Source organism: Hypanus sabinus, chromosome 6 (assembly GCF_030144855.1).
Source record: "Hypanus sabinus isolate sHypSab1 chromosome 6, sHypSab1.hap1, whole genome shotgun sequence".
In the NCBI taxonomy this organism is placed as follows: Eukaryota; Metazoa; Chordata; class Chondrichthyes; order Myliobatiformes; family Dasyatidae; genus Hypanus; species Hypanus sabinus.
In genome coordinates, this window is record NC_082711.1 from 166,992,405 (window position 1) to 167,017,136 (window position 24,732).

General features: G+C 44.5%; 1 protein-coding gene across 5 annotated transcripts in view; it reads right to left on the reverse strand.

The window, feature by feature from the left end:
- The window catches only part of LOC132396063 (rap1 GTPase-activating protein 2-like), a 298,797-nt gene that overhangs the window by 141,375 nt on the left and 132,690 nt on the right, over window positions 1–24,732 (reverse strand). For 2 of the 5 annotated variants that reach the window (XM_059973424.1, XM_059973421.1), the window contains exon 1: window positions 4,590–5,233. The exons of 2 other annotated variants lie outside the window; for them this stretch is intronic. In XM_059973424.1, coding sequence (XP_059829407.1) covers window positions 4,590–4,693 — 104 coding nt within the window. In that variant the 5' untranslated portion in view covers window positions 4,694–5,233. Of the gene's footprint in view, window positions 1–4,589; window positions 5,235–24,732 lie in introns of those variants that run through there. One more of the 5 variants, XM_059973422.1, reaches the window with a different exon arrangement.

Genomic DNA, 24,732 nt, shown 5'->3' on the forward strand with positions numbered 1-24,732 from the left:
GATGATGGATGTGACTTTCTTGCAACAGCACTCTGTGCAGATGGGGCAGAGAGCTTTACCCGTGATGGACTGGGCTCTATCCACAACTTATTGTAGGATTTTCCATTCAAGGGCATTAGTGCTTCTATACTAGGCTGTGAGGCAACTAGTCAATATACTCTCCACCATGCATCTATAGAAGTTTGTCAAAGTTTTAGATGTCAGGCCAAATCTTCACAAGCTTCTAAGTACAGGTGCTGCCATGCTCTCTTCATTATTGCCCTTACATACTGGGCCCAGGAGAGACTGTCTGAAATGATAACACTGAGGAATTTAAAGTTGCTGACCCTCTCCTCTTCTGATTCCCCCAATGAGGACTGGACCTTCGATTTCCTCCTCCTGCAGTTAATAATCAGCTGCTTGATCTTACTGACGTTGAATGAGAGGTTATTGTTCTGGCACCACTCAGCAGATTTTCAACCACTCTCCTATATGCTGACTCGTCGCCACCTTTGGTTCAGCCGACAATAGTGGTGTTGTCAGCAAACTCAAATATGGCTTCGGAGCTGTACTTAACCTCATGGCTGTAAGTATAAAGTGAGTAGAGCAGGGAGCTAAACACACAGCCTTGTGGTGCACCTGCATTGATGGAGTTTGTGGAGGAGATGTTGCCAATCCAAACTGACTGTGGTCTGCAAGTGAGGAAATCAAAGATCCAATTACACAAGGAGGTATTGAGGCTAAAGTCTTGAAGCGATAGGATTGAATGCTGAGCCGTAGTTGATAAAGATAAATTGAACAACAATTCTTAGCTGAGCTACACACATGCCCCCGACCACTTTGATTGGCAAAGTGGAGCACCAGTTAATGTAGTGCCAGCGATCAGGGTTCAATTCCCGCCACTGTCCGTAAGGACTTGGACATTCTCCCTGTTGCTTGTGGGTTTCCTCCAGCTACTCTAGTTTCCTCCCATGTTCCAAAGATGAACAGGTTAGGGTCAGTAAGTTGTGGGCATGCTATGTCGGTGCTGGAAGCATGGCAAAACTTGCAGGCAGCCACCCCCCCGCCCCAGCACCAACTCAGACTGTGCTGGCTGTTGACATAAAGAACACACTATACTGTATGCTTTGATGTGCAGGTGACAAATAAAGCTAATATTTCCGCATTACTTCCACAGCTGAAATGGCTTGGAACTTGACGTTCTTCGGTGATGGAGTATGATCGGAGTGGCAGGGACTTCTCTGGGCAGTGAATCAGGTCTGGAACTACCAAAGTGCAGAACACACCACAACGGCAATTCTCCTTTCCTGAAGGACATTGCTGAAATGGGCGATATCTTTTATGACAACCCAGTTTTCAGAGCCAGAAGTTGGCTTTAAGCTTCCAGAACACTGCTTAAAAAGCAGGCCTTCCTTCGGGGATCCTTAGTCGAAGTACCAAGTCCCTTCAAGTATCTTCAATCCCTTAAAAGAATTCTGCAAGTCCATTTCTTAAACAGCAGTGTTGCTTACACTATACAGTCCTGAAACAGCCTGTGGAGGCTTGCTGTGCAGAAACTGGCTGCTGCATTTCCTACTTTACAAGTGACTACAACTCGTAAAGTACTTAACTGGCTGCAAAATAGCTTGGAGCACCAGAAAGGCAAGTGGTGGACACTCTGTCATGTTCATGCCTTACCTTTCTTCCAGAAGAAAATGCAGGAGAGTGGGGTTGCGAGGGATAATAAATCAGGCATGGTGGCCTAAATTTGTTCCTCTGTGCTATGGCTTTATGGTCTAACTGATTCAACAACCTACAGACTCACTTTCAAGGACTCTTTACAACTCTTTTTCTCCGTATTAAACTGACATATTTGCACAATTTGTCCTTCATTGCATATTTGTTGTTTGTCAGTCTTGTTTGTGTATAGTTTTTGTAAGTTCTATTGTATTTCTTTTCTCCTGTCAATGCCTGCAAGGCAGCGAATCTCAAAGTACAATAACATAACATACACATTCTTCAATAATTAATTTTACTTTGACTTTGAATAATCCTCAAAATAACCCAAGCAGCTCCAAACCCAATGAATTAAGGTCACTGAAGTGCAATATAAAGTGCAGTCCACTATTGTTGATCGGCAGTTAATGTTTGTGCTATCGACCTGCACAGAGAGCCAGGTCATTATTATCTCGATGAATTTGACGGTGCTGGTCAAAGGATTTCCTGATCTCCACATAAGTGGGCGGATGAGACTTGGTTTAACACCACGGCTACCTCCATCGAGACGGAACTCTCACCCTGAAGTGCCAGCCTGTGGTTCATACTCATCTGTTCTGGCGAAGGGTCATCCAGCTCGATTTCCTCTCTGCAAGCGCTGCCTGACCCACTGAACGTTTCCAGCATTGTTGGCTTTTGTTTTATATATTCAGCTTGCCGGAGTGACCTTCTAATGCAGAGATGGAGGTGCTCCGTTCACATTAGGTATTTAGTTCTCACGGCACTGAAGGTCGATCTGCTTTTAGGCGCCATTCAGCTGCATCACTGGATCGCATCTGCACCAGCTGTAGCCCAGGCTCCAACAGGCAAAGATGCTTAAGGAGCTGGCTCGGCTTTTCGTGAGTTAAAGCCTGGACCTCTGCTGGAGATAACAGTGAGGAAAACCTGGCTTTGAGGTGTTTCACTGATCTGAAGAAGTGTTTTGGGGATATACTGGGGAAATAAAGGTCAAAGGAGGCTCTGCAATGGGGTGTCAAAACTGCCCAAAGCATCACTGGCATCAGCCTACTCTACATCAAGGACAGATATACAGAAAGGTGCTGGAAAAAGGCCAGGAATATCATAAAGAATCCCACCCACCCTGCCCATGGACTGTTTGTCCCACTCCCATCCGGGAGGAGGCTACATAGCATCCACATGAGGCCCACCAGACTTAAAAGCAGTTACTTTCCCAAAGCAGTAAGGCTGATCAACACCTCTACCATTAACACGCACTCCCACCACCACTTTATCATCTTCTGTCAGAGTCACCTTATGTACAGATACTTCTGTACCTAGTGTCATTTTATAGACATAAAATCAATCTATGCATATAAGCTAGCTTACGTATTTATATTTACTGTGTTTATTTAATACTCCTCTATTATTGTTCTTTATCTTATTATGTATTCTTTTTGTGCTGCATGAGATCCAGGGCAATTTGTACTTCATCCTCCTTTACACTTGTGTGCTGGAAATGACATTAAACAATCTTAAGAACCAGAGGTCACAGATGTAATGTTGTTGGTGAAAGACTCAACATTAATCACACAGCGAAGAGCTTTGATTGCCTTCATTTCTGCACTAAACTAAGTTCCTGGAAAACTTCAGGCATCGCTCCAGGTATCAACTGATAATGTAAACAGCAAAATGGCACTACTGAGAAAGAGCTGTCAGCTTAGAGTGAAGCTTATCAAAACAGCATTGTTACAACGAATTGAAGGTGGCATGACCACAAGGTTATTTTGCCCTGACTTGCTCTTTGCTTTGCTCACCATCTTCAGATTGAAATCCACCTAATCTCTCTCTCTCCCTCTTGGTCTTTGTCTCTCTCTCTCTTGGTCATTACCTCCTTTTCTCTCTCTCTCTCTCTCTCTCTCTCTCTCTCTCTCTCAGTCTTTATCTCTCTGTCTCTTGGTCTTTACTTCTCTCTCTGTCTCTCAGTCTTTACCCCCCTCTCCATCTCTAGGTTTTTAACTTTCTCTCTCTCCCTGTTTCTCAGTCTTATGTCCTTCATCTCTCTTTGTCTCTGTCTCAAGGTCTAAAATTCTCACTATCTCTCTCTCTCTCTCTCTCTCTCTCTCTCTAGGTCAGTCATTACCTCTGTCCCTCTGTTTCTGTCCTGTGCCAGTGCATAATTATACATTAAGAGATTGTCGCTACAGTGAATGGGAAGGGGCTGTCACATAAGGGTTTAAACAGGCTGCCAGTGTTAAATACACCTCTTTGAGTGTTACCTTCTTTATAACTAGTAATCAGTTGAATGTTATCTGTTTGCTAATTTATTCCAAGCATCTGAAGAATTGAGAAAAGCCATCTGGTAGCTTACATCTCCAAAGTTACATTATACAACAGGCGAATGTGAAAAATACACAAAACTTCTTTTTAAATGGCCACGCTGCCAAAGATGCACCATTTACTTCATCTGTCTGCTGGAGGGCACAAATATTCAAGGTACTGAGATGATTTTGTGATACTAGGTGCATAGATTAAAGGCACTATATAAATGGAAATTATTACTGGGAGTTCTGGCTCTATATCCTCATGCTTTAACACTGCATCAATACAGTTAAATGTCCCTGACAGATACGCAGTTACCTTTTAAGCTGCACCGATCAAAGCAGAGTAGCTGACAAATTTTCCACTTTCCTTTAAATACTCTTAACCATGCATCAAGGTCAAAGTTGTAAGTCCAAAGGACGAGTCAAACATGTGATAAGTAACTTTAACCCTATGTCAGCAAACCACTAGCACATAACAGTTTGCTGGGACAGAGCCATTTCGGGAAGTTTCTCCTCAGCTGGTTCAGCTGCAGGCAAGCCTCACACCAGCAGTGAAGGGGTTAAGAGAGACCTCTGATGGACAGAGCACTTTACCTTCGGTCCTTTTCTCTTCGTGATCTGTGCAACAACCCAATCAGTACCACAGCAGCTCGGAGTCCTGCCTTTCTCGAGGGCGCCCTGTCACCTTTCTCGGCCATGTCTGGTTTCCTTGCGGTTTCCAGCTCGCACTCCCGTGGCCTGAGTGAGAGTGTATGTTCCTCCAGCCCACAACGCCTCGCAGGTCCTGTGTCTTCTGCCCCCAGTCGGACAATTGTGTATTTTCTTCCACTTCCCCCCACCACTGTCTTTCGTTCTCCTGCACCTCAAGTGACCTTCAAGTCACCTGGCTGACTAGCTGCAGCCGTGTCTCTCATGGTTCCTGGGATCAGGAGCTTGCAGAGGGCTGGCAATTCACTCTGCCCCAACAGATTTTCATACAGTTCGCAGATAGACACAGTTCCAGTCTACAGCCTTCAGCTGAGAAGTCTGTCACACAAGCATACTTGTCCGGGCAGGTGACGTTCCTTTCTGTCAGAATGACCACTTTCTGTGGAAGTGAGCCGGTGTTATGGATTTAGGTACATTAACTGTTGTGTGACTCGTGCACACTTGCAGCTGACTGCACGTCTAACCTACCAGAATTATCCCGTACCTAGTCTCTGCACTTTCTGCCGGTGGGTTGCCACGGTGACACGACAACGGTGGTGGCTCCTCCCTCTCGTGCATCTATCCCCTCCCAGGACTGCTTTTGCCTGGTTCGTACACGCTGATGTCAGAATGCATTAACTGCTTGCATTAACCCTTTCAGGGAAGAGTTGTGGAAAGCTGGAACTGAACCCTTCCCTCACAAAAAGGTGCTGAAGGGAGGCTTGAAGTGGTGGGGTCGGGGGGGGGGGGGGGGCGGAGTAGGGAGGCAATAGCTCAACTCAGAGTGCTCAGAATGTGTTTCATCACCTTCTTCTCAAGGGAAAGTAGAAATGGGCACTGAATTCAGGACTGAGCCTGCTCCATCATGGGCACTAGCCTCTCCAGCATCAAGGACTTCTTCAAAATGCAATGCTGCAAAAAGACAGCTTCCATCATTAAGGACCTCATCACTCAGGACATACTCTCTTCCTATTACTACCATCAGAGAGGAAGTACAGGAGCCTGAAGACACACATTTAACATCTTAGGAACAGTTTCTCCTGCTCCACCAACGGATTTCTGAATGGACAATGGACCAATGAACATTGCCTCATAACGCTTGCTCTCTTTTTGCACAACTACTTAATTACATTTATAAATACAGATGTATATGCAATTATAATTTATAGTGTTCTTTATGTATACATAGTACTGCCACCAAAAATCAACAAATATCCCAGCATACTGTATTTCGGTGATAATGAACTTGATTTTGATTCTGAATGCTGAACCTCCATCACTCCTTCCAGTGAGGGATAAAGACATTCTATTGCAACACACACAAAATGCTGGAGGAACTCAGCAGGCCAGGCAGCATCTGTGGGTGGCAAAGAATAAAGGCTGATCACTTCAGCGTAGCTCTATGCTGTAGCAAGCGTGCATTGATGTGTGCCAAAACGCTAGTTGGTGGTGGGGTTTCTATGCCACTGTGTTGAATTTCTTTGTAACAGACATGGATGAAAAAATGTATTTCAAACATTTTTGCATGTCGGCAGGTAGATTTGACGATTTAGTTCAACTATTTTGCATCGGTGTACAGGCGTGGCGGAGAAGAAACAACCAGAAATGCATAGGAGGAAATGCGATGCTACCAAGCGGACCAATCACAGTCGTTGCAGTCTGTGTCGCCGAAACGCGTGAGTTACTTTTTTGGGGAGGAGAACGTCACCCTACGGTGTAGGGTACACGGTACGTATGGCGTAGATGTGACACACAAGTATAAATCAGCCTTAAACAGGCAACGTTTTGGGCCGAGCTCCTTCATCAGGACTGGAAAGAAAGAGGTGAAGTCTGAGTAAGGAGGAGGGAGGAGGGGAGGAAGAAATACAAGGTAGGTGATAGGTGAAACCGGGAGAGGAGAGAGGGGTGAAGTAAAGAGTTGGGAAGTTGATTGGTGAAAGAGATAAAGAGTTGGAGACAAGATAGAAGGCCATGGAAGAAAGGGAAGGAGGAAGAGCACCAGACAGAGGTGCTCAGTGAAGTGCTATTCCAGTCTACGTTGGGTCTCACTGATATACAGGAGGCCACTCCAGGGGCGCCAGATCCAGTAGATGACCCCAACAGACACACAGGTGAAGTGTCGTCTCACCTGGAAGGACCGTTTGCAGCCCTGTATGGTAGTGAGGGAGGAGGTGTAGGGGCAGGTGTAGCACTTGTTCCGCTTACAAAGATAAGTACCAGTGGGGAGGGATGAGTGGACAAGACAGCTGCGTAGGGAGCAATCCCTGCGGAAAGTGGAAACTGGGGGAAGAGGGGAAAATGCACTTGGTGAAAGTTACAGAGAATTATGTGCTGGACGCAGAGGCAAGTGGGGTGGTAGGTGAGGACGAGAGGAACCCAATCCCTGGTGGGTGGTGGGAAGATGGGTGAGGGCAGACGTGCGTGAGGTGGAAGAGATGCAGGTGAGGGCAGCATTGATGGTGGAGGAAGGGAAGCCCCTTTCTTTGAAGATGGAGGACATCTCAGTAGTTCTGGAATGAAAAGTCTCATTTTGAGAGCAGATGCAGCAGAGATGGAGGCACTGAGAAAAAGTGATGATGTTTTTCACAAGTGACAGGGTGAGAAGAGGTATAGTCAAAGTAGCTGTGAGAATCAGTGCATTTATAAAAGATGTCAGCAGATAGACTGTCTCCAGAGTTGCAGACAGAGAGATTGAGAAAGGGGAGGGAGGTTTCGGAAATGGATCAAGTGAATTTGAGGGCAGGGTAGAAGTTGGAGGCAAAGTTGATGAAGTCGCCGAGCTCTGCATGGGTGCAGGAAGCAGCACCAATGCAGTTGCCAATGTAGTGTAAGAAGAGTTGGAGAGTGATACTTGTGTAGGCTTGGAACATAGACTGTTCCACAGAGCCGACAGAAAGGCAGGCACAGCGACAAATCATAACTCCCTTGTCTACTCATCCCTCCTGGTACTTATCCTTGCAAGCAGGACAAGTTCTATAATTGCCCCTACACTTCCACCCTCACTACCATTCAGGGCCCCAAGCAGTCATTCCAGGTGAGGCAACACTTCACCGGTGAGTCTGTTGGGGTCATCTACTGTATCCAGTGCTCCCGTTTATCGGTGAGACCTGATGTAGATTGGGAAACTGCTTCACTGAGCACCTATGTTCCACCTGTCATTAAAAGCGGCATCTCCTGGTAGCCACCCACTTCATTTCTACTTTCCTTTCACATTCCAGCATGTCAGTCCATGGCCTCCTCCACTCCCACGATGAGGTCACACTCAGGATGGAGGAGCAACACCTTATATTACGTCTGGGTAGCCTCCAATCTGATGACATGAGCACTAATTTCATGAACTTCCAGTAATTGCACCTCCCCTTCTCCTTCACCATTCCCCATTCCTGTTTCCCTCTCTCACCTTTTCCTTACCTGCCTATCACCTCCCTCTGATGCTCCTTCTCTTCCCCTTTCTTCCATGTTCTTCTACCCTCTCCCATTGGATTCCCCCTCCTCCAGCCCTTTATCTCTATCACTAGACAACTTCCCAGCTCTTTACTTCACCCCTTCCCCTCTCCCAGTTTCACCCATCACCTACCACCTGTACTCCTGCTGACCTGCTGAATTCCTCCAACATTTTGTGCTTGTTGCTCTGGATTTCTAGCATCTGCTGATTTGCTCCTGTTTGGAAGACACTGCAACTCTCAGCCTGATTGCTTTCTGTTACAAATAATGCGGGTAGACAGAGTATTGTCTGTGGAAATAACAGCACAATTAGACCATTGACCCCTCATGCCTAACATCATGGCTCATCTTCTACCCCAGCGCCACTCTTTGCTTTAAACCTGTACCCCTTGATTCTGTTAACCTCCAAAAATGTATCAATCTCTGTTTTGGAGTCATCAGCACATATCTAGGCCCTTTGCCCTATAAAATCATAAGACATAATAGCAAAATTAGACCATTCAGCCTATTGAGTCCTCTGCCATTTGATCACAACTGATTTATTTTCCCCTCAACCCATTCTGCTCCCGTCTCCCCTTAACCATTGACACCCTTATTAATTTAGAACCTAGCAGCCTTTGCTTTAAATATATCCAATGACTTGGCCTCCACAGCCGTCTGTGGCAATAAATTACATAGATCCAACACCCTCTGGCTAAATAAATTTCTCCTTATCTCTGTTCTCAAAGGATGTCCTTACATTCTGAGGCTGTGCCATTTGGTCCTAGATTCCCCCACTGTAAGAAACACCTTCTCCACGTCCACTCTTTCTAGGCCTTTCAATATTCAGTAGGTGGATGTAGCAACCATCAAGCCCATGACTATGCTAATCCCAGTTATCAGTACTGTCTTGACTATATTCAGTGGCAGAATCTCCAGCATCTCTGTCGGTAGAGAATTCCAAAGACTCCCCAAAATTTCCTCTTTATCCAGTCCTGAGAGGCCGATCCTTAATTTTGAGACTTTGACCTCCAGTTCTAGACATGATGGTTGGGGCAATGTCAATCCTCTGATTTAATGAGATCATACATAATAGTTCTAAATATCAGAGAAAAGGTATACAATGCATAACCTGTCTTCATACAACAAAAGTACTGCATTAGGAATCAATCTGGTAGATGTCAGCCCACTCCCTTTATCAACTTATTGAACAGAATGATGGAGGGACTGAATTATACAGAAATTGCTAGGTGGCTGCCTGGCAGTCAAGGGCTGAGTGGTGCAAGGAATCCACATTTCATTTTCTATTACTTAGGCTACAGTTCCATTCTGCTTAGAATGGAGTCATGAAGTTGTAGAATCACAGAGGCGTGCGGGTTGGTAGCATTGTTAGCCATTGTAAGTTGCCTCAAGGGATAAAAGTGGTAAAATCTGGGGACAGTTGATGGGAATGTGGGGAGAATAAAATAAATGGAATTAATATAGTTTTAGTGTTAATGGGCCAACACAGACTCAGTGGGCAGAAGGGCCTGAGCTGGGTCTCCCTATAAACTGCTTCTCTTCCAGGACCTGAAGTAAAATACTTGTGGCCAGCTTCAGTGTGACTGTGGGGGAAAAAACCTGGATAGGTCTTCCTTCTGTGTAACGTCATTGCAGAATGTACATGGCGTACCGGAGGAGAATCACAGGCAACGAAGTGCTATTAGAGCATACTCACTGTTTCAGATTGCGAGAAGGAGAGAGGCATGGCCTCGTGTTATTAACGATTTAGGGGAGAGGTGACAACTTATCCCCCACCTACAAGGTCTTCTGTCCTTTGCACCTTCACCCTATTTGGATCTACATTCTCCTCCCACATTCAGACCTCTCATTCACCCTCAACCTCCTCCCTGCAGGTCCAAGCCCTTCCCCGAAACACCAAACTGCAGCCTTCTCCGATGAGTAACTCCACAACCAACTTCCAACCCCGGCTTCGGTTTAACCCACCTCTCACACGCTTCACAAATTCTGTCCTTCTACCCCTACCTGCTGGACTATCAGTGTGCCCAGGGATGGGGCAAGGGTCAGGACTAAGTTAAAGGTTGCTAGATTAATAGCCCCGATGTCCCAGTTCTGGGAAATTCTAGAACATAAAAGCAAAGATTATATCCTGAGTCTTTATAATTCATTGGAGTATTGCGAGCAGCTTTGGGCCCCTTATTTAAGAATGGACACCTTGGCTTTGGAAAGGATCCAGATGAGGTTCATTAGAATGATCCCGGGGGAAAAGAGTTAACTTATGAGGAGCATTTACTCACTCAGGGCCTGTATTTGCTGGAGTTCTCTATGGCTGGTATTCTATAGCACCTTCAGCAGAGCTAAACATCCCAATGAACCAACAGGCCAAATGGCTTAATTCTGCTCCTCCGCCTTACGGCCTTGTGCATCTCCCTGATGCATTTCTGCCATGCCTCGCTCCTTCTCGCAATCTGAAACAGTGAGTATGCTCTAATTGCACTTCGTTGCCTGTGATTCTCCTCCAGTACGCCATGTACATTCTGCAATGACGTTACACAGAAGGAAGCCCTATTTGGGTTTTTCTGCCCACACCGGTCGCACTGAAGCTGGCCACAAGTATTTTGCGCTGAATATATTAGCAAACTGAAGCAAGAAATCACAGCAGATATAGTCGAAATTTGCAAAGTGTGTTCATCAGTCACTCTTCACACCAATTCGTTTTCTGATGCACATTATTCCTTGGTAGAGAACACTTCAGCAAGAACTGCTGGATCTAAATCAGGAATAGCAGTGCCTGGAAGCCTGATCCTGGTTTTCCATTCTAAGTCAAAATTTTCAAGAGCTCACCTTTGCAGAGAGGACTCCCTGCCAGGTGCCAGCATGGGAAACCTGTGGTCTATTGTGCTGAGACAATGGGTGTATCTTCTATTTACCTACTTGTACAAGCAAGCGATGCAGAGAAAAGAAATGGGTGTACAATAAGACAGTGGGATGTTTATGCTCACCTTTGTTGACATGGGCCTCATAGATCAAGACATGATCAGAAAGAGGTCTTAAAGATTACGGAGAGGAGTCCATGTGAAGACTTTCATATTCATGTCTGATACCAGAATGGCAGGTGTAAGGTACGAGATCATGTGTTAAGATTCAGGACTGTTTATTCCCATTCTTCAAAACACAAGTATAAAGGAGAATGGAATGATTGTTATTCTAGATCTGAGCTAGCACAAAAAAACACAATAAGCATAAAGAACACAATATGTATATATACATACGATTAGCTTATATACATAGACTGTACATATATAAAGTGAGCTAGGCACATGACTATCCGTACATCTGACTCCGACAGGAAATGATAAAGTAGTGGTGACGAGGGATTGTGGCAGATTGCGTTAGTGGGTGGAGGTGTTGATCAGTTTAGGGTTTAGAGGGAAGTAACTGTTGAGTCTTCCTGGCTGTGAGTATTGATGTGCATAGTCCAACTCTCTCCAGCTTCCTCGGAAAGTAGTGAACTTCCTTGGCTGTGGCGGATGTTGTTCTGGGACCACGAGAGGTTGTGTGAGTGAGATGTGCTCTCCTAGGGATTTGAAACTGCTTGCAGTTTGCACTGTTCTGCGGCTGATGTGAGAGGTGCGAGTTCTTTGAAGTCTTGTTGACACCGAGGAAGAGGTTATCTGAATAGTCAATAATCAAATAGATTATCAGGCGAAGCTCACTAATGCTTTAAGATCTGGCACCTGGTACTCCTGGGACAGAAGGGTGAGGGGGAGAGATTACTGGAAGTTAGAGAAATCATTGTTAGAGAAAGGAAGGCCATATTTAATTTAGTATGATCATTTATCAGCTAGCTGCAAAGCTATTCAAGCAGTTAATTCGAAGCAGGGTGTCAGGGGAGCATTTCCATCATCCCTTTCCCCTCTCCTTATTCCTTGGTAGCCTTGCAACCTCTCACAAGTGCTCTTCAACTTTCCCCCACTGTTCAGGTTCTTTTCTACCACCTGCCAACATCAGGGCTAATCTGCAACCCAGAACTAACCTGCCAGCCTGTTGCCAAGGAGAGAACATGCAAACGGGACACAGACAGAACTGGATCGAACTTGCGTTGCCTGAACTATGAGGCGGTGGCACAGACTGCTACACCGCTGTGGATTCAATTACCAAAGCATGGTGAGAAGTTATCCCCTCCTCTCCACCTCAGCTGCCCCACCAATCCAATGATCCGCTATTACTCCATCAGGTTGGAGGCAACCTAGACGAAATATGAGGTGTTGCTTCTTCCACACTGACACTACAGTGAAAGCTCTTGGCACTACAGTAGCCTGAGGTCAAAAGTTATTTATTTCATTCATTTCCACACCCTGGCAGCAGTTATCTTCCCACCTGTATCAGTTGAAAGTATTGTTGTTACATTCAACAGGCACACCAGCCCAAGGCTGATCAGATTAATGCCTGAAGCAGGCAGCAGCTTGCGAAGGTAATTTTCCAGGCTGAGTCTGAATTGTTTAATCAAAATTCATAACAACTTTCAGCATATTAAATACAGTCAAATCCAATAGTTCTTATTAAACTGTAGGTGGTTTAATAGCATAAAGATATAGATACTAATGAAAAAACTGCGTCGAGGCTGGTTGATACTGACGTCACCCCTGTACAGTCCAGGCTGAGAAGAACCACTACACTAAGATCTCTTTGATATTATTTTTTTAAAGTTCACTGTTGACTCTTTGTACACGTCACAGTTTTGTAACAACGGTTAAATAAAATGGGCTAATAAAAATATTGAATCATAAACGAACTGTGATAACACTAGATAAACTAATGAAGGCACATTAAAATTCAGGGATTAACTGATTATATTCAGTAACTTTTGCTCATTAACGCAAATATCTAATCAGCCAATCATGTGGAAGCAACTCAATGCATAAAAGCATGCAGACATGGTCAAGAGCTAGCAACCCATGAGCCTCCGCATCCAACACATAGTTTTCTGCAACTTTCGCAATCTTCAAGGAGATCCTACCACCGAGGATATCTTTATTCTCCCCCCTACTCCTGCGTCAACTCACTGCTTTCTGCAGGGATTGCTCCCTGTGTGATTCTTTTGTCTATTCGTCACTCCCCACTAATCTCCCTCCTAGCACGTATCCTTGCAAGTGACAGAAATGCTACAACTTCCCATTCCCCTCCTCCCTCACCTCCATTCAGAGCCCTTCCAGATGAGGCAACACTTTACCTGAGAATCTGTTGGGATTGTCTATGTATCTGGGGCTGCCAGTGCAGCCCCCTCTACACTGGTGAAACCTGTTGTAAATTGAGGGGGCTGTTTCATTGAGCACCTCTGTTCCACCCACAATAAGCAGAATTTCCGGGTAGCCAACATCTTAATTCCTATCCCCGTTCCCATTCCAACATGTCAGTCCATGGCCTTCTCTTCTATCACAATGAGGCCATTGTCTGGGTGGAGAAGCAACACCTCATATTCCGTCTAGGTTGCCTCCAACCTGAAGGCATGAACATTGATTTCTCTTTCAGGTAATTTTTTTCCCTCTTCTTATATTCCTAACTCTGGCCTCTTACGTTTTCTCCTCAACTGCCTATCACCTCCTCCTCGTTCCCTTTCTCCCATGGTACACTCTCCTCTCCTAGCAGATTCCTTCTTTTCCAGCCTTTTCCATCCATCACCTCTCAGCCTCTCGCTTCATCTCCCTCCCCAACCCACCTGGCTTTACCTTCTGGCTTGTTTTGCTTCCCCTTCCCCCTTCATTTTATTCTGGAATCTTCCTCCTTCCTTTCTAGTCATGATGAAAGGCTGTTTATTCATTTCCAAAGATGCTTCCTGACCTGCTGAGTACTTCCAGCATTTTGTGTGTGTTGGCCAAGAAGTTCAGTTGTTGTTCTGACCAAACATCAGAATGGGGAAGAAAGGTGATCTAAGTGACTTTGACCGTGGAATGATTGCTGGTATCCTAGAAACTGCTGATCTCCTGGGACGTTCACACTCAGCAGTCTTTAGAGTTTACAAAAAGTGGTGTGAAAAGTAAGAAACATCCGGAGACTAGCAGTTCTGTGGGCAAAAGCGTCTTGTTAATGAGAGAGGTCATAGGAGGATGGGCAGACAGGAAGGTGACAGTAACTCAAATAAGCATGCATTACAACAGTGGTGTGCGGAAGAGCGTCTCTGAATGCACAACATGTCGAATCTTGAAGTGGATGGGGTACAGCAGCAGAAGGACATGAACACAGACACAGTGTCCACCTTATTAGGCACAGGAGGTACCCAACAAAGTAGTCACTGAGTGTGTTTCTACAACTCTTCAAACAAGTAACCACCCCATAAAATATGCCATAACTGGCTTCTTTTAAAGGGGCATGCATTAAATTTTACCTGTTAAAACTCCCACTGACATCACTTTCATTAATTTACCAGTGACTCTCCAATGACTTGATCACACTTCAGTCAAAAGAAACTTTATGGATTTTAGCTTTGTTAATTAGCTGAATGTTAAGGGAAGTGAAATTATGCTCAGTTTAAAAAGTAACAGCTCTGAAGCTAGTATTAACATTGGGACTGTTACACTATTATTCATTTCCACTAACAGCCTCAGGGCATTTGTAGACATTTACTGCCTGCACTTGTGGTCACTGCAGTAATAGGAAAGATATCATTGCACAGGAGAGGGTACAGAGGAGATTTACAAAGATGTTACTATGACTGTGAAATTGTAGCTGTGAGAAAAGACTCAATAAGTTAGGGTTGTTTCTTTAGAACAGGGGAAACTACAGGGAGCTATTTACTGAGATGTATAGAGTTAAGATGGGTCTCAATCAAGTAAACAGGACTCACCTATATCCCTTAGCCGAATCACCAAGGACTATCAATTTAAAGTAATTGGTGGAAGAAGTAGAGAGGAGAGGAGAAAAGGCTTCCCACAGCGAGGATGATGGAGGTTCAGAACTCTGCAGGAAAGGGTGGCCGATACAGAACCTATCATCTAATTTAAGAACAAAAGAAATAGGAGCAGGAGTCGGCCATTTGGCCCATCGAGCCTGTTCCAACTTTCAATAAGATCACGGCTGATCTTGCCATGGACTCAGCTCCACCTACCTGCCATAACCCTTTACTCTCCTTCTATGCAAGAATGTATCTAACCGTGTCCTAAATATATTTAATGAGGTAGCCTCTACTGCTTCCACAGATTCATTCCTCTTTGGAAAAAGAAGCCTCTCCTCAGCTCCATCCTAAATCAATTTCTCTAAATCTTGAGGCTATGTCTCTTTTCTAGCCTCACTTACCAGTGGAAACAACTTCCCTGCTTCTATAGGGCAGCACAGTAACCTGGATGTTGGTACAATGCTTTACAGTACCTGTGCCCCAGGTTCAATTCCCACTGCTGTCTGTAAAGAGCCTGTATGTTCTCCCTGTGACCGCATGGGTGCCTACCCACCATCCAAATTGATCATTGTAAATTGTCCTGTGATTAGACTAGTGTTAAACTGGGGGCTGCTGGCTAGTGTGGCTCAGAGAGCCTACTCTGCACTCTGTCTCAATAAGTAAATATATATATCCCACCCCATTCTTCTAAATTCCAGTGAGTTTAGTCCCAGACATCTCTCACTCTCTTTACAGGCTAACCCCCTCATCTCTGGAATCAACCTGGTAAACTCTTAAACGTTGCCTACAGACAACATATTTGTCCTCATGTAAGGAGACCTCCATTCACACACAGTACTCCATTTGCACAATTTTTGCACAGAAGATGGCCATGTACTTGCAGAACTGTGAACGCAGGGCTACGGACCTAGTGCTGGAAAGTAGGATTAGGCTCAGTCATATCCTTTTGACTGGCTTGGATACTGTGGGCTGAGCAGTCTCCTCACATTTATTAAACATCCGCAATTCAGAGAGAGTAACTCATTAGTTTTACTGTGATGGGGTTCACCGTTAAATATCTCATTGCATTTGACTGAGATGAGAGTGTGAAGAGCACCCACAAATGGACTGGCAGGGTAACACCACCAATTGTCCTAGTCTGAAAATGGGGTTCCCCATCTGCATCACACCATGACCTTACACAAGACCAGGACTCATGGAATTGAGGCCATATTAATCATAGCTTAAGGCCATATGAATAAACTAAAATTAAATAGGCAGGAAAAACTAGGCTTATTTTCAAGAATTTAGGGATAGGTTCAACACGTGTACCACAGGCATGTGTACTCAGCCCACTGCTGTACTCTCTATACCCATAACAGCGTGGCTAGGCTCAGCTCAAATGCCATCTATAAATTTGATGAAAGGGCGTACAGGAGCGAGATATAGCAGTTAGTTGAGTGGTGTCACAGCAACAACCTCGCACTCAATGTCTGCAAGACCAAAGAGCTGATTGTGGACTTCAGAAAGGGTAAGATGAAGGAATTGCCACAGAGGGATCAATAGTGGAGAGAATGAGCAATTTCAAGCTCCTGGGTGTCAATATTTCTGAGGGCTGAACCTGGACACAATATGTCGATGCAGCTATAAAGAAGGCAAGAAAGTGACTATATTTCATTAGGAATTTGAGGATCTTTGGTTTGTCACCTAAAACACTCAAAAACTTCTACAAATGTACCATGGAGAGCATTCTGACTGGATGCATCACTGTCTGCTATGAAGGGGCTACTGCACAAGATTGAAGTAAACTCTAGAAACTCATCAAATTTGTCAGCTCCAGCATGGCTACTAGCCTCCGTAGTACACAAGACACCTTCAAGGAGTGGTGTCATAGGAAAGTGGCATCCACCATTAGAGATCCCCACCACCCAGGGCATACCCTCTTCTCATTGATACTGTTGGGAAGGAGGTACAGAAACCTGAAAGCACCCGCTCAGCGATTCAGGAAAGAGCTTCTTCCCCTCCGCCATGCAATCTCTAAATGGACATTGAATCCATGAACACTACCTCACCACTTTTTATTTCTGCTATTTTAACTTTGTATATATACTTAATGTAACTTGTTTTTTTCTCTATATTCATGTATTTCATTGTATTGCTGCCATAAAGTTAACAAATTCCATGAAATATGCCAGAGATATTAAGTTTGATTCGAGAAAAAGCTACTTTGGACCTCAGCATACTAGCTATAATTAAATAAACAGATGAAGGGACCGTGGTATCTATCCATAATTCTGAAGCAGCCCAGCATAAGCAAAGACCTAAACCCATTCACCCTAGAAATTCTCTCTTCTCTTGTCTCTGACTGGGCAGAATATACAAAAGCCTGAAAGCATGTACCACCAGGATCAAGGACAGCTGCTGTCCTGCTGTTATGCAACTCCTGAATGGATGTCCTGTACAATAAGATAAACTCTTGGCCTCACAGTCTACCTTGTTGCAATCTTGCACTTTATAATCTTGTCATTGCTGGGGGACAAGCTCCCACTACATATTAAATGCTCCCAATGGCATGCATCTCAAATAGCCCTAACAATCAAGTCCAGCTCCTAGGTTTCATGTGTAGCTTAGCTACTAAGCCTGGCAGAGCTGTTTCTACTGACAGAAGAAGGGGCAAGCGCAGGTTACTGGTGCCTTAAAGCCAGTCACTCCAGGCGATAGGGATTATTAGCTGTGGTTGGCAGCTCATCTGGGAGAAGGAAAACTCTGATCTCAAACTTCCGCTGCCTGGCATAAATTTCAGGAGTGAACTCTGAGGAAAAATCTGGAACTGGAGTCCTCAAGGCAGTCCTATGTTGAATTCAATACTGACTGGCATCTCCTGTGATGCCACTTGAGCCAAACTGTGTTGGTCTCTGCCATTCCTTTGGATTCATCAGCTGTGTGGTGAGGGGGAACCTGCTGCACTGGCAACAGCTTGTTCTCCACATCACACTGCCCTTGCTTGCACACTTTGCTTGCGTGTCACGTAGACCACTAGGACGCTATATCCATGGCCAACCCCGACCAGTGGAGGGCCTCATACCCTATTATAGGCAAGATAAAAGTTTTGATTCAGGGTCTCACATGGAGGGGACAAATATCCAATCAAAATTTCAGGGACATAGAAGATTTACTACTCTAATGAAGGAGCAGAGTCAGTACAGAAACAAGGTAATTGATTGTTCACTGACACCAAACTGTAGCCAAACTAAAATAAAAGCACTATCACAATCTTTCAAAAAGAAAAGACAAAATATTGCTGACACAAAAACACCAGGCAAGATTTCAAAGCATATGCTTTTCAGTCTCACTCTGACTGATGACCAGATAAATAGGAAGCCACCACAGATGGAGAGCTGGTGTTGAAAACATGCAATATGTTTTGACAAATACAATGCCATATCTTAAAATCTTAAAATCCATGGAGTCTTAAATTTCAAAGTTGAAAGTAAATTTATTGTCAAAGTACGTATGTATATGGCACCACACACTACACTGCGATTCACTTTTTTGCGGGCATTTAGCTGACTGTGCCAATGGGGAAGGACCTTTCAGAAAGAGATGGTGTGTGCATTGATCTGTTGATTCTCATTGGAATCAGACTAGCTCCCCAGTAATCTGGCTCAGGGAGGGGGGAGCCAGAGTCTCGGTCAGTTTATGCCCCAGTTCCTCCAGCTGCAGCTCAGGTTTCCCCTGGTGTTCGAGGCTGCACACTAACAGGGCAAATGGTAGCTCTGGCTGACAGCCAAGTAGATGGTTGCATCTCACTAATATTTTGTCTGACTTGTCAAGTTCCCCAACGGATTAATTAGATCCATTTGTCTTATGCCTTTCAGAGTATCCCAAAGCACCAAGAAAAAAATTGTTTGAAACAAGGCTACTGTTGTAATCCAGATGAACCCAGCAGTCAATTTGCACAGTGAAATCCCACAGACAGAAATGTAAGATTAACCTGAGAATCTACATTTTTTTTAATAACGATGATGAGGCTACCTCCAGTTACAACGTTTACAGAAGCTATTAATTACCATTCTCTGTACAAGCCACTCTGGAACACATAGCAGTATTAGGCCTCTTAAGACAGAATGGATATCACTTTACTGCCTTCACTAATAAGCACTTATTGCCCATCCTAATTACTTTTAAGAAAACATTAATAAGCTGTCTTCTGAACTGCAGCAGTCCTTCTGTAGAAGGTTCTCTTACAATGCTGCTGGGGAAGGGTTTCCATGATTTACAGACCATGCAACAATGAAGTAATGGCAATATATGTATTTCATTCTTTGTATTGCAGGTGAGGGTTTTGGGAGATGCTGTCAAAGTAGCTTGGGTTTGTGACTATTGTGCATTTTGTAAATGGCATACACAGTGGTCAAGGTATAAGATAACACAGGTGTATACGCTGGTAAGACTGGACAGCCAGCGCCTTTTTGCCAGGGCAGAAATGGCTAACACAAGATGGCTTCATTTTAAGATGTTCTGAGGAAAGTATAGGGGGGGATGTCAGAGGTAGGTTTCTGACACAAAGAGTGTTGGGTGCGCTAACGATGGGTGGTGGTAGAGGCAAATACATTAGGGACATTTACGAAACTCTTAGGTAGGCAAGTGGATGAGGGAAAAATGGAGGGCTATGTGTGAGTGAATAGTTAGATTGATCTTGGAGTAGATTAAAAAGTCGACTGACATAACATCATAGGATAAAGGGTCTGTACTGTGCTGTGACATTTTATTTTCTTTAAGGTGCACTGATGGTGGAAGGTTTAAGGTGATGGATGGGGTTCCAGGTAAGCAGGTTACCTCCCTTTGAAGACACTGGACTTCTAATTTACCACTGCCCTTTGATGTCAGGAATAGACACTCTCACCTTACTGAATGCGTCTGGACCAAGGCTGTGATGTGGAATGAAGCCAAGTGTTTCTGGCTAAACTCTAATTGGACACTGGTGAGCAGCCAATTTGTGAATACATACCACTTGCCAACACTCTGCCAATACCCTTCCACTACTTCACTGTTGAGTTGACCAGATTGGATTTATCTTGCTTTGTGGGTACATCCCGGATTATAACATTGACCATGGGGCTGACTGAGATCCTCCAATTGGTCAAGGTTGACCATGGATATTGCATCCTAGTTGTCTACGTGTTACGCAAGTGCAAGCTGTTGTCCATGTAGCAAGTCCCCCCCCCCCCCCCCACCTCCATGCAGCTGATGAATCCAAAGCAACGGTGGAGACTGATGCAGCTTGGCTCACGCAGTATCGCAGAAGTTGCCAATCAGTGTCGAGCTTATTCTGAAGTATTATCATAGTCAGGAACTATGACTATACTTCAGAATAATTTTATAAGTCGTATGTTCAAAGATCAAAGTGTATTTATTATCAAAGTAAGTATAGGTCAACATATACAAAGTCAAAGTCAAAGCAAAATTTATTATCTGAATACATACATTTTCACCACATATAAACCGTGAGATTCTATTTCTGTGGGCATACTTAACAAATCTATAGAACAGTAACTGTAAGCAGGATCAATGGACAACAAGCTGTGCAAATGCAGATATAAATAAACAGCAATAAATAATGAGTATGAAATAACAAGATAAGAGTCCTCAAATGAGCCTGATGGTTGAGGGATAGGAACTGTTCTTGAACCTGGTGGTACGAGTCCTAAGGCACCTGTACCTTTTACCTGATGGATATGCTATCCTGAGATTAATTTTCTTGTGGGTATTCACAGTAGGACCAAGAAGTACAATTGAATTGATGAAAACTGCTCACAAAGAAAGATGGACAAACAGCCAATGTGCAAAAAGAGACAAACTGTGCAAATACAAAATAATAAATAGATAGATAGATAAATAATATTGTGAACTTGAGTTGTAGAGTCCTTGAAGTTATCCATGCTGATTGAAGAGCCTGATGGTTGAAGGGTAATAACTGCTCCCGGACCCGGTGGTGTGGGACCTATGGCTCCTGTACCTCCTGCCTGATAGCAGCAGTGAGAAAAGAGCATGGCCTGAATGAGGGGAGCCCTTAATGATGCCTCTTTCTTGTGGCAGTGCTCCTTGTAGGTGTGCTTAAGAAGCTGAAGGTTTTTCCTAAGATGACTGGGCTGTATCCACTACTTTTGAAGGCTTTTCTGTCCAGGGGCATTGGGGTTTCCGTATCAGGCTGTGATGCAACCAGTCAAGATTTTAAGATCATGAAAAGCATTTTTTTTTAAACAGTACCATTGAAAATCACCTCTTAACCGAAATCCTATACTCAGCTCTTGTCTGCTTTCACAGGTGGTTATCAGAGGTTCTATGTTGCAGTTTGTTACCCTGAACAATTTTTATCTGTCATCAAAACAGACTGAAGGGTTGCCGCCTTTTGTGGGAGCTTGCTATGTAAAAATTGGCTGTTCTCCACAACACAGCTGCACTCCAAGTGTGCTATTCTCCAAGGCACTACTTAAATCATTTAATTTTTGTCGAACGATTTATGTGCAGCAGGTGCTACCCAGTCACCTCACTAGATAAGTATTAATGTTTTATTTGTTTGGCGATTCAGTGAGGCATTTGGAAATCTCAGGCATGGGGCTGATTGGTTGGCACATCAACTATTGCCACTCCAGGGCATAAAACTGCCACCTCAGTACGACGAGCCCTACATTTTCCTTGGCACCTCAGGATAATAGAGTTATCTGCATAGATCTTCCTAAATCGATTGATCGAAGCAGAAAGCCAAGAATCGGGAATAACTGGCTTTTAAATGAATTTTTGTTTGGAACGAGATTTGCAGCTGAGCACTTCTACTGTGACCCCGCGTCACATGAGCTTGTTGGCTCTGAGCCTTTACTCAATGGAGTTTATAAGAATGAGGGGGAATCTCACTGAAACCTATCAAATATTGAAAGTTCAAAGTTCAAAGTAAATTTATCATCAAATTACAAATCGTTTGTTCATTTGTTATGTGCCATGATGCAGATAACTATGGTCTTTTTATAACCATGAATGTTCTTGGCAATTTTTTCTACAGAAGTGGTTTGCCATTGACTTCTTCTGGGCAGTGTCTTTACAAGATCATAAGACCATAAGGAGCACAATTAGGCCATTTGGCCCATCGAGTCTGCTGCCATTTCATCATGGCCGATCCACTTCTCCTCTCAGCTCCCAATCTCCTGCCTTCTCTCCATATCCCTTCATGCCCTGAACAATCAAGAATCTATCAACTTCTGCCTTAAACATACATACAGACAAGGCCTCTACAACTGCCTCTGGCAATGAATTCCACAGATTCACCACAAGACGGGTGACCACAACCATTAACAATACTCTTCGGAGATTGTCTGCCTGGCGTCAGTGGTCACATAACCAGGACTTGTGATATGCACCAGCTATTCATACGACCACCCACCACCTGATCCTGTAGCTTCACATGACCCTGATTGGGGGGGCTAAGTAGGTGCTACACCTTGCCCAAGGGTGACCTGTGGGCTAGTGGAGGTAAGGACTGCCTTACACCTTCTTTGGAGATGTACGTATTCAACATCTTCCAGGTCACAAAGATGAACTTCTCCCACAGATCTCTGTGTGGTTGATTGTTGTCTGCAGTATTGAAATTATTCTGCATTGCTACCCTGCCTCCTCTCTTTCAGACCTTTACTTCTCTCTGCTCCTCCTGCTGATGTAGGTTTGGTTGGGGTACGTTGACTGGCTGTAGTAGAGGTCAGAGATCCAACCCATGCCTGAGGTCAACCCAATGAACACTGCTCAACAACGATCAATGAATATTAAACACAAGAGATTTAGCAGATGCTGAAAATCCAGAGTAACATGCACAGGATGCTGGAGGAAGTTAGCAGGTCAGGCAGCACCTATGGAGGGGAATAAACAGTTGAGACCCTTCATTGGGACTGGAAAGAAGAAGAAAGTGGGGGGTGGTGTAGGAGTACAAGCTGACAGATGATGGGTGAAACTAGCTGCGGAGGAAGATGGGTGGGTAAGGGAGGAGGGGGATGAAGTGAGAAGCTAAGAGGTGATAGGTGAAAAAAAGTAAAGGGTTGAAGAAGAAATCTGACAGGAGAGGTGAGTGCATCATAGGAGAAAGGGAAAGAGGGGGCACCTGAGGTGATAGGCAGGTGAGGAGAAGGGGTACAAGGGGAGCTAGGATGGGGAATGGAAAAGAGGGACTGGGTAGGTACCAGCAAGATGATACCTTTACAGATCTCATCCTTCCTCACACCACACTCTAGTGGTACAGTCATTCAACTGGAAGGGTTGAACATAGATCTGTGTTTGTACCTGGGGCTGGAAGAAGACGATGAGAAGGAGAGGTGGAGTTGCTTAAAACCTGTTAGCATTGTTTGAGAATATACGTTAACAACCTGAGATGTTGACATATGAGATCATAGTACTTCTCAGTTAAATTAAAGAGGCAGTGTTTGGCAGGTGTATATATGATGCACCATCAATAACTCTCTCTGAGACGTAAGGCGAGATATCGGCTTTTATTGACTGGAAGAAGGAACAAGCAGTGAGTGACCACCATACTACATCCTGGAGACTGAGAGGCCGGGCTCAGGCCTCAATCAGGGGTCTGTGGGAGGAGCCACAGGAGCAGTCAGCAGGGGGCGTGTCCAGACAGGTATATGTAGTTCACCACAATATATAAATTGCTAGAGACAATTGAGTGACAGAAAGAAAAAATACCCCTTCCAAACAGAATTGAACTATAATATGAATGTGATGTCTTGCTTGGTAACTTTTGTCAACACATGCAATTTATTTTGTCAGAGCCGAGGAGCACACAGTGTGCTCAGAAGGTCAGATTCAGCAATGGAGGGAGGGGAGCTGCTGTGCACAGTGTGCAAGGTCACAGCACACTTGCCCTGAATGACTAACAGGGGAGTGGGAGTGGGGATGCAGTTAAGCCTCACCTGAGAAGGATGACTCTCCCTCCTTGTTCACAGCTCCGCAGCGAGAGCCATCCTCAGCCATTTTATTGAATTACTTAGAGTTAGAGATACAGCAGGGTAACAGGCCATTCAGCCCTAAGTGTCCATGGTGCCCAATAGCACCCATGTGACCAATTAACCGACTAATCTGTATGTCTTTGGAAAGTGGGAGGAAACAGAGCACCCAGAAACCCACACGGTCAAAGTTCAAATTGCTAAGTAAATTTATTATCAAAGTACATATATGTCATCATATACAACCCTGAGATTCATTTTCTTGTGGGCATTTGCAGTAGGACAAATGAATATATGGGGTGAACGTACAAACTCCTCACAGACAGTGGCGGGAATTGAACCAGGGTCACTGACTGCTACGCTGTCATGCCGAATTCACAACTGCTTCGAAGCATTTAGTGCTTTGGGCACTGGTCTGGAGGATTAACTGGTGGAAAATGGACCATTGTTTACCGTGTTTAGTACGACAGGATTTAGTTCAGAGACCTGACTGGATTGTTGGGAGCTGAAATGTAAGACAGGGTGATCAGGCACACAGTGGAGAGCTATGAGATCCCCAGAGTCAGCCTAATGTGCTTAGTTCTGAAACGAACACCTGAACATGGCTCCTTCAAGGAGGCCCATGGCTGAGAACTGCATCAGCTTTCTCATTCAACAGCTGAGGGATTCAGGAGGTCTCTCTTCTGAGCACATACAGTACTGTGCTAATGTTTTCGACATCCATATATAGCTAGTGTGCCTAAGACTTTTGCACAGCACTGTA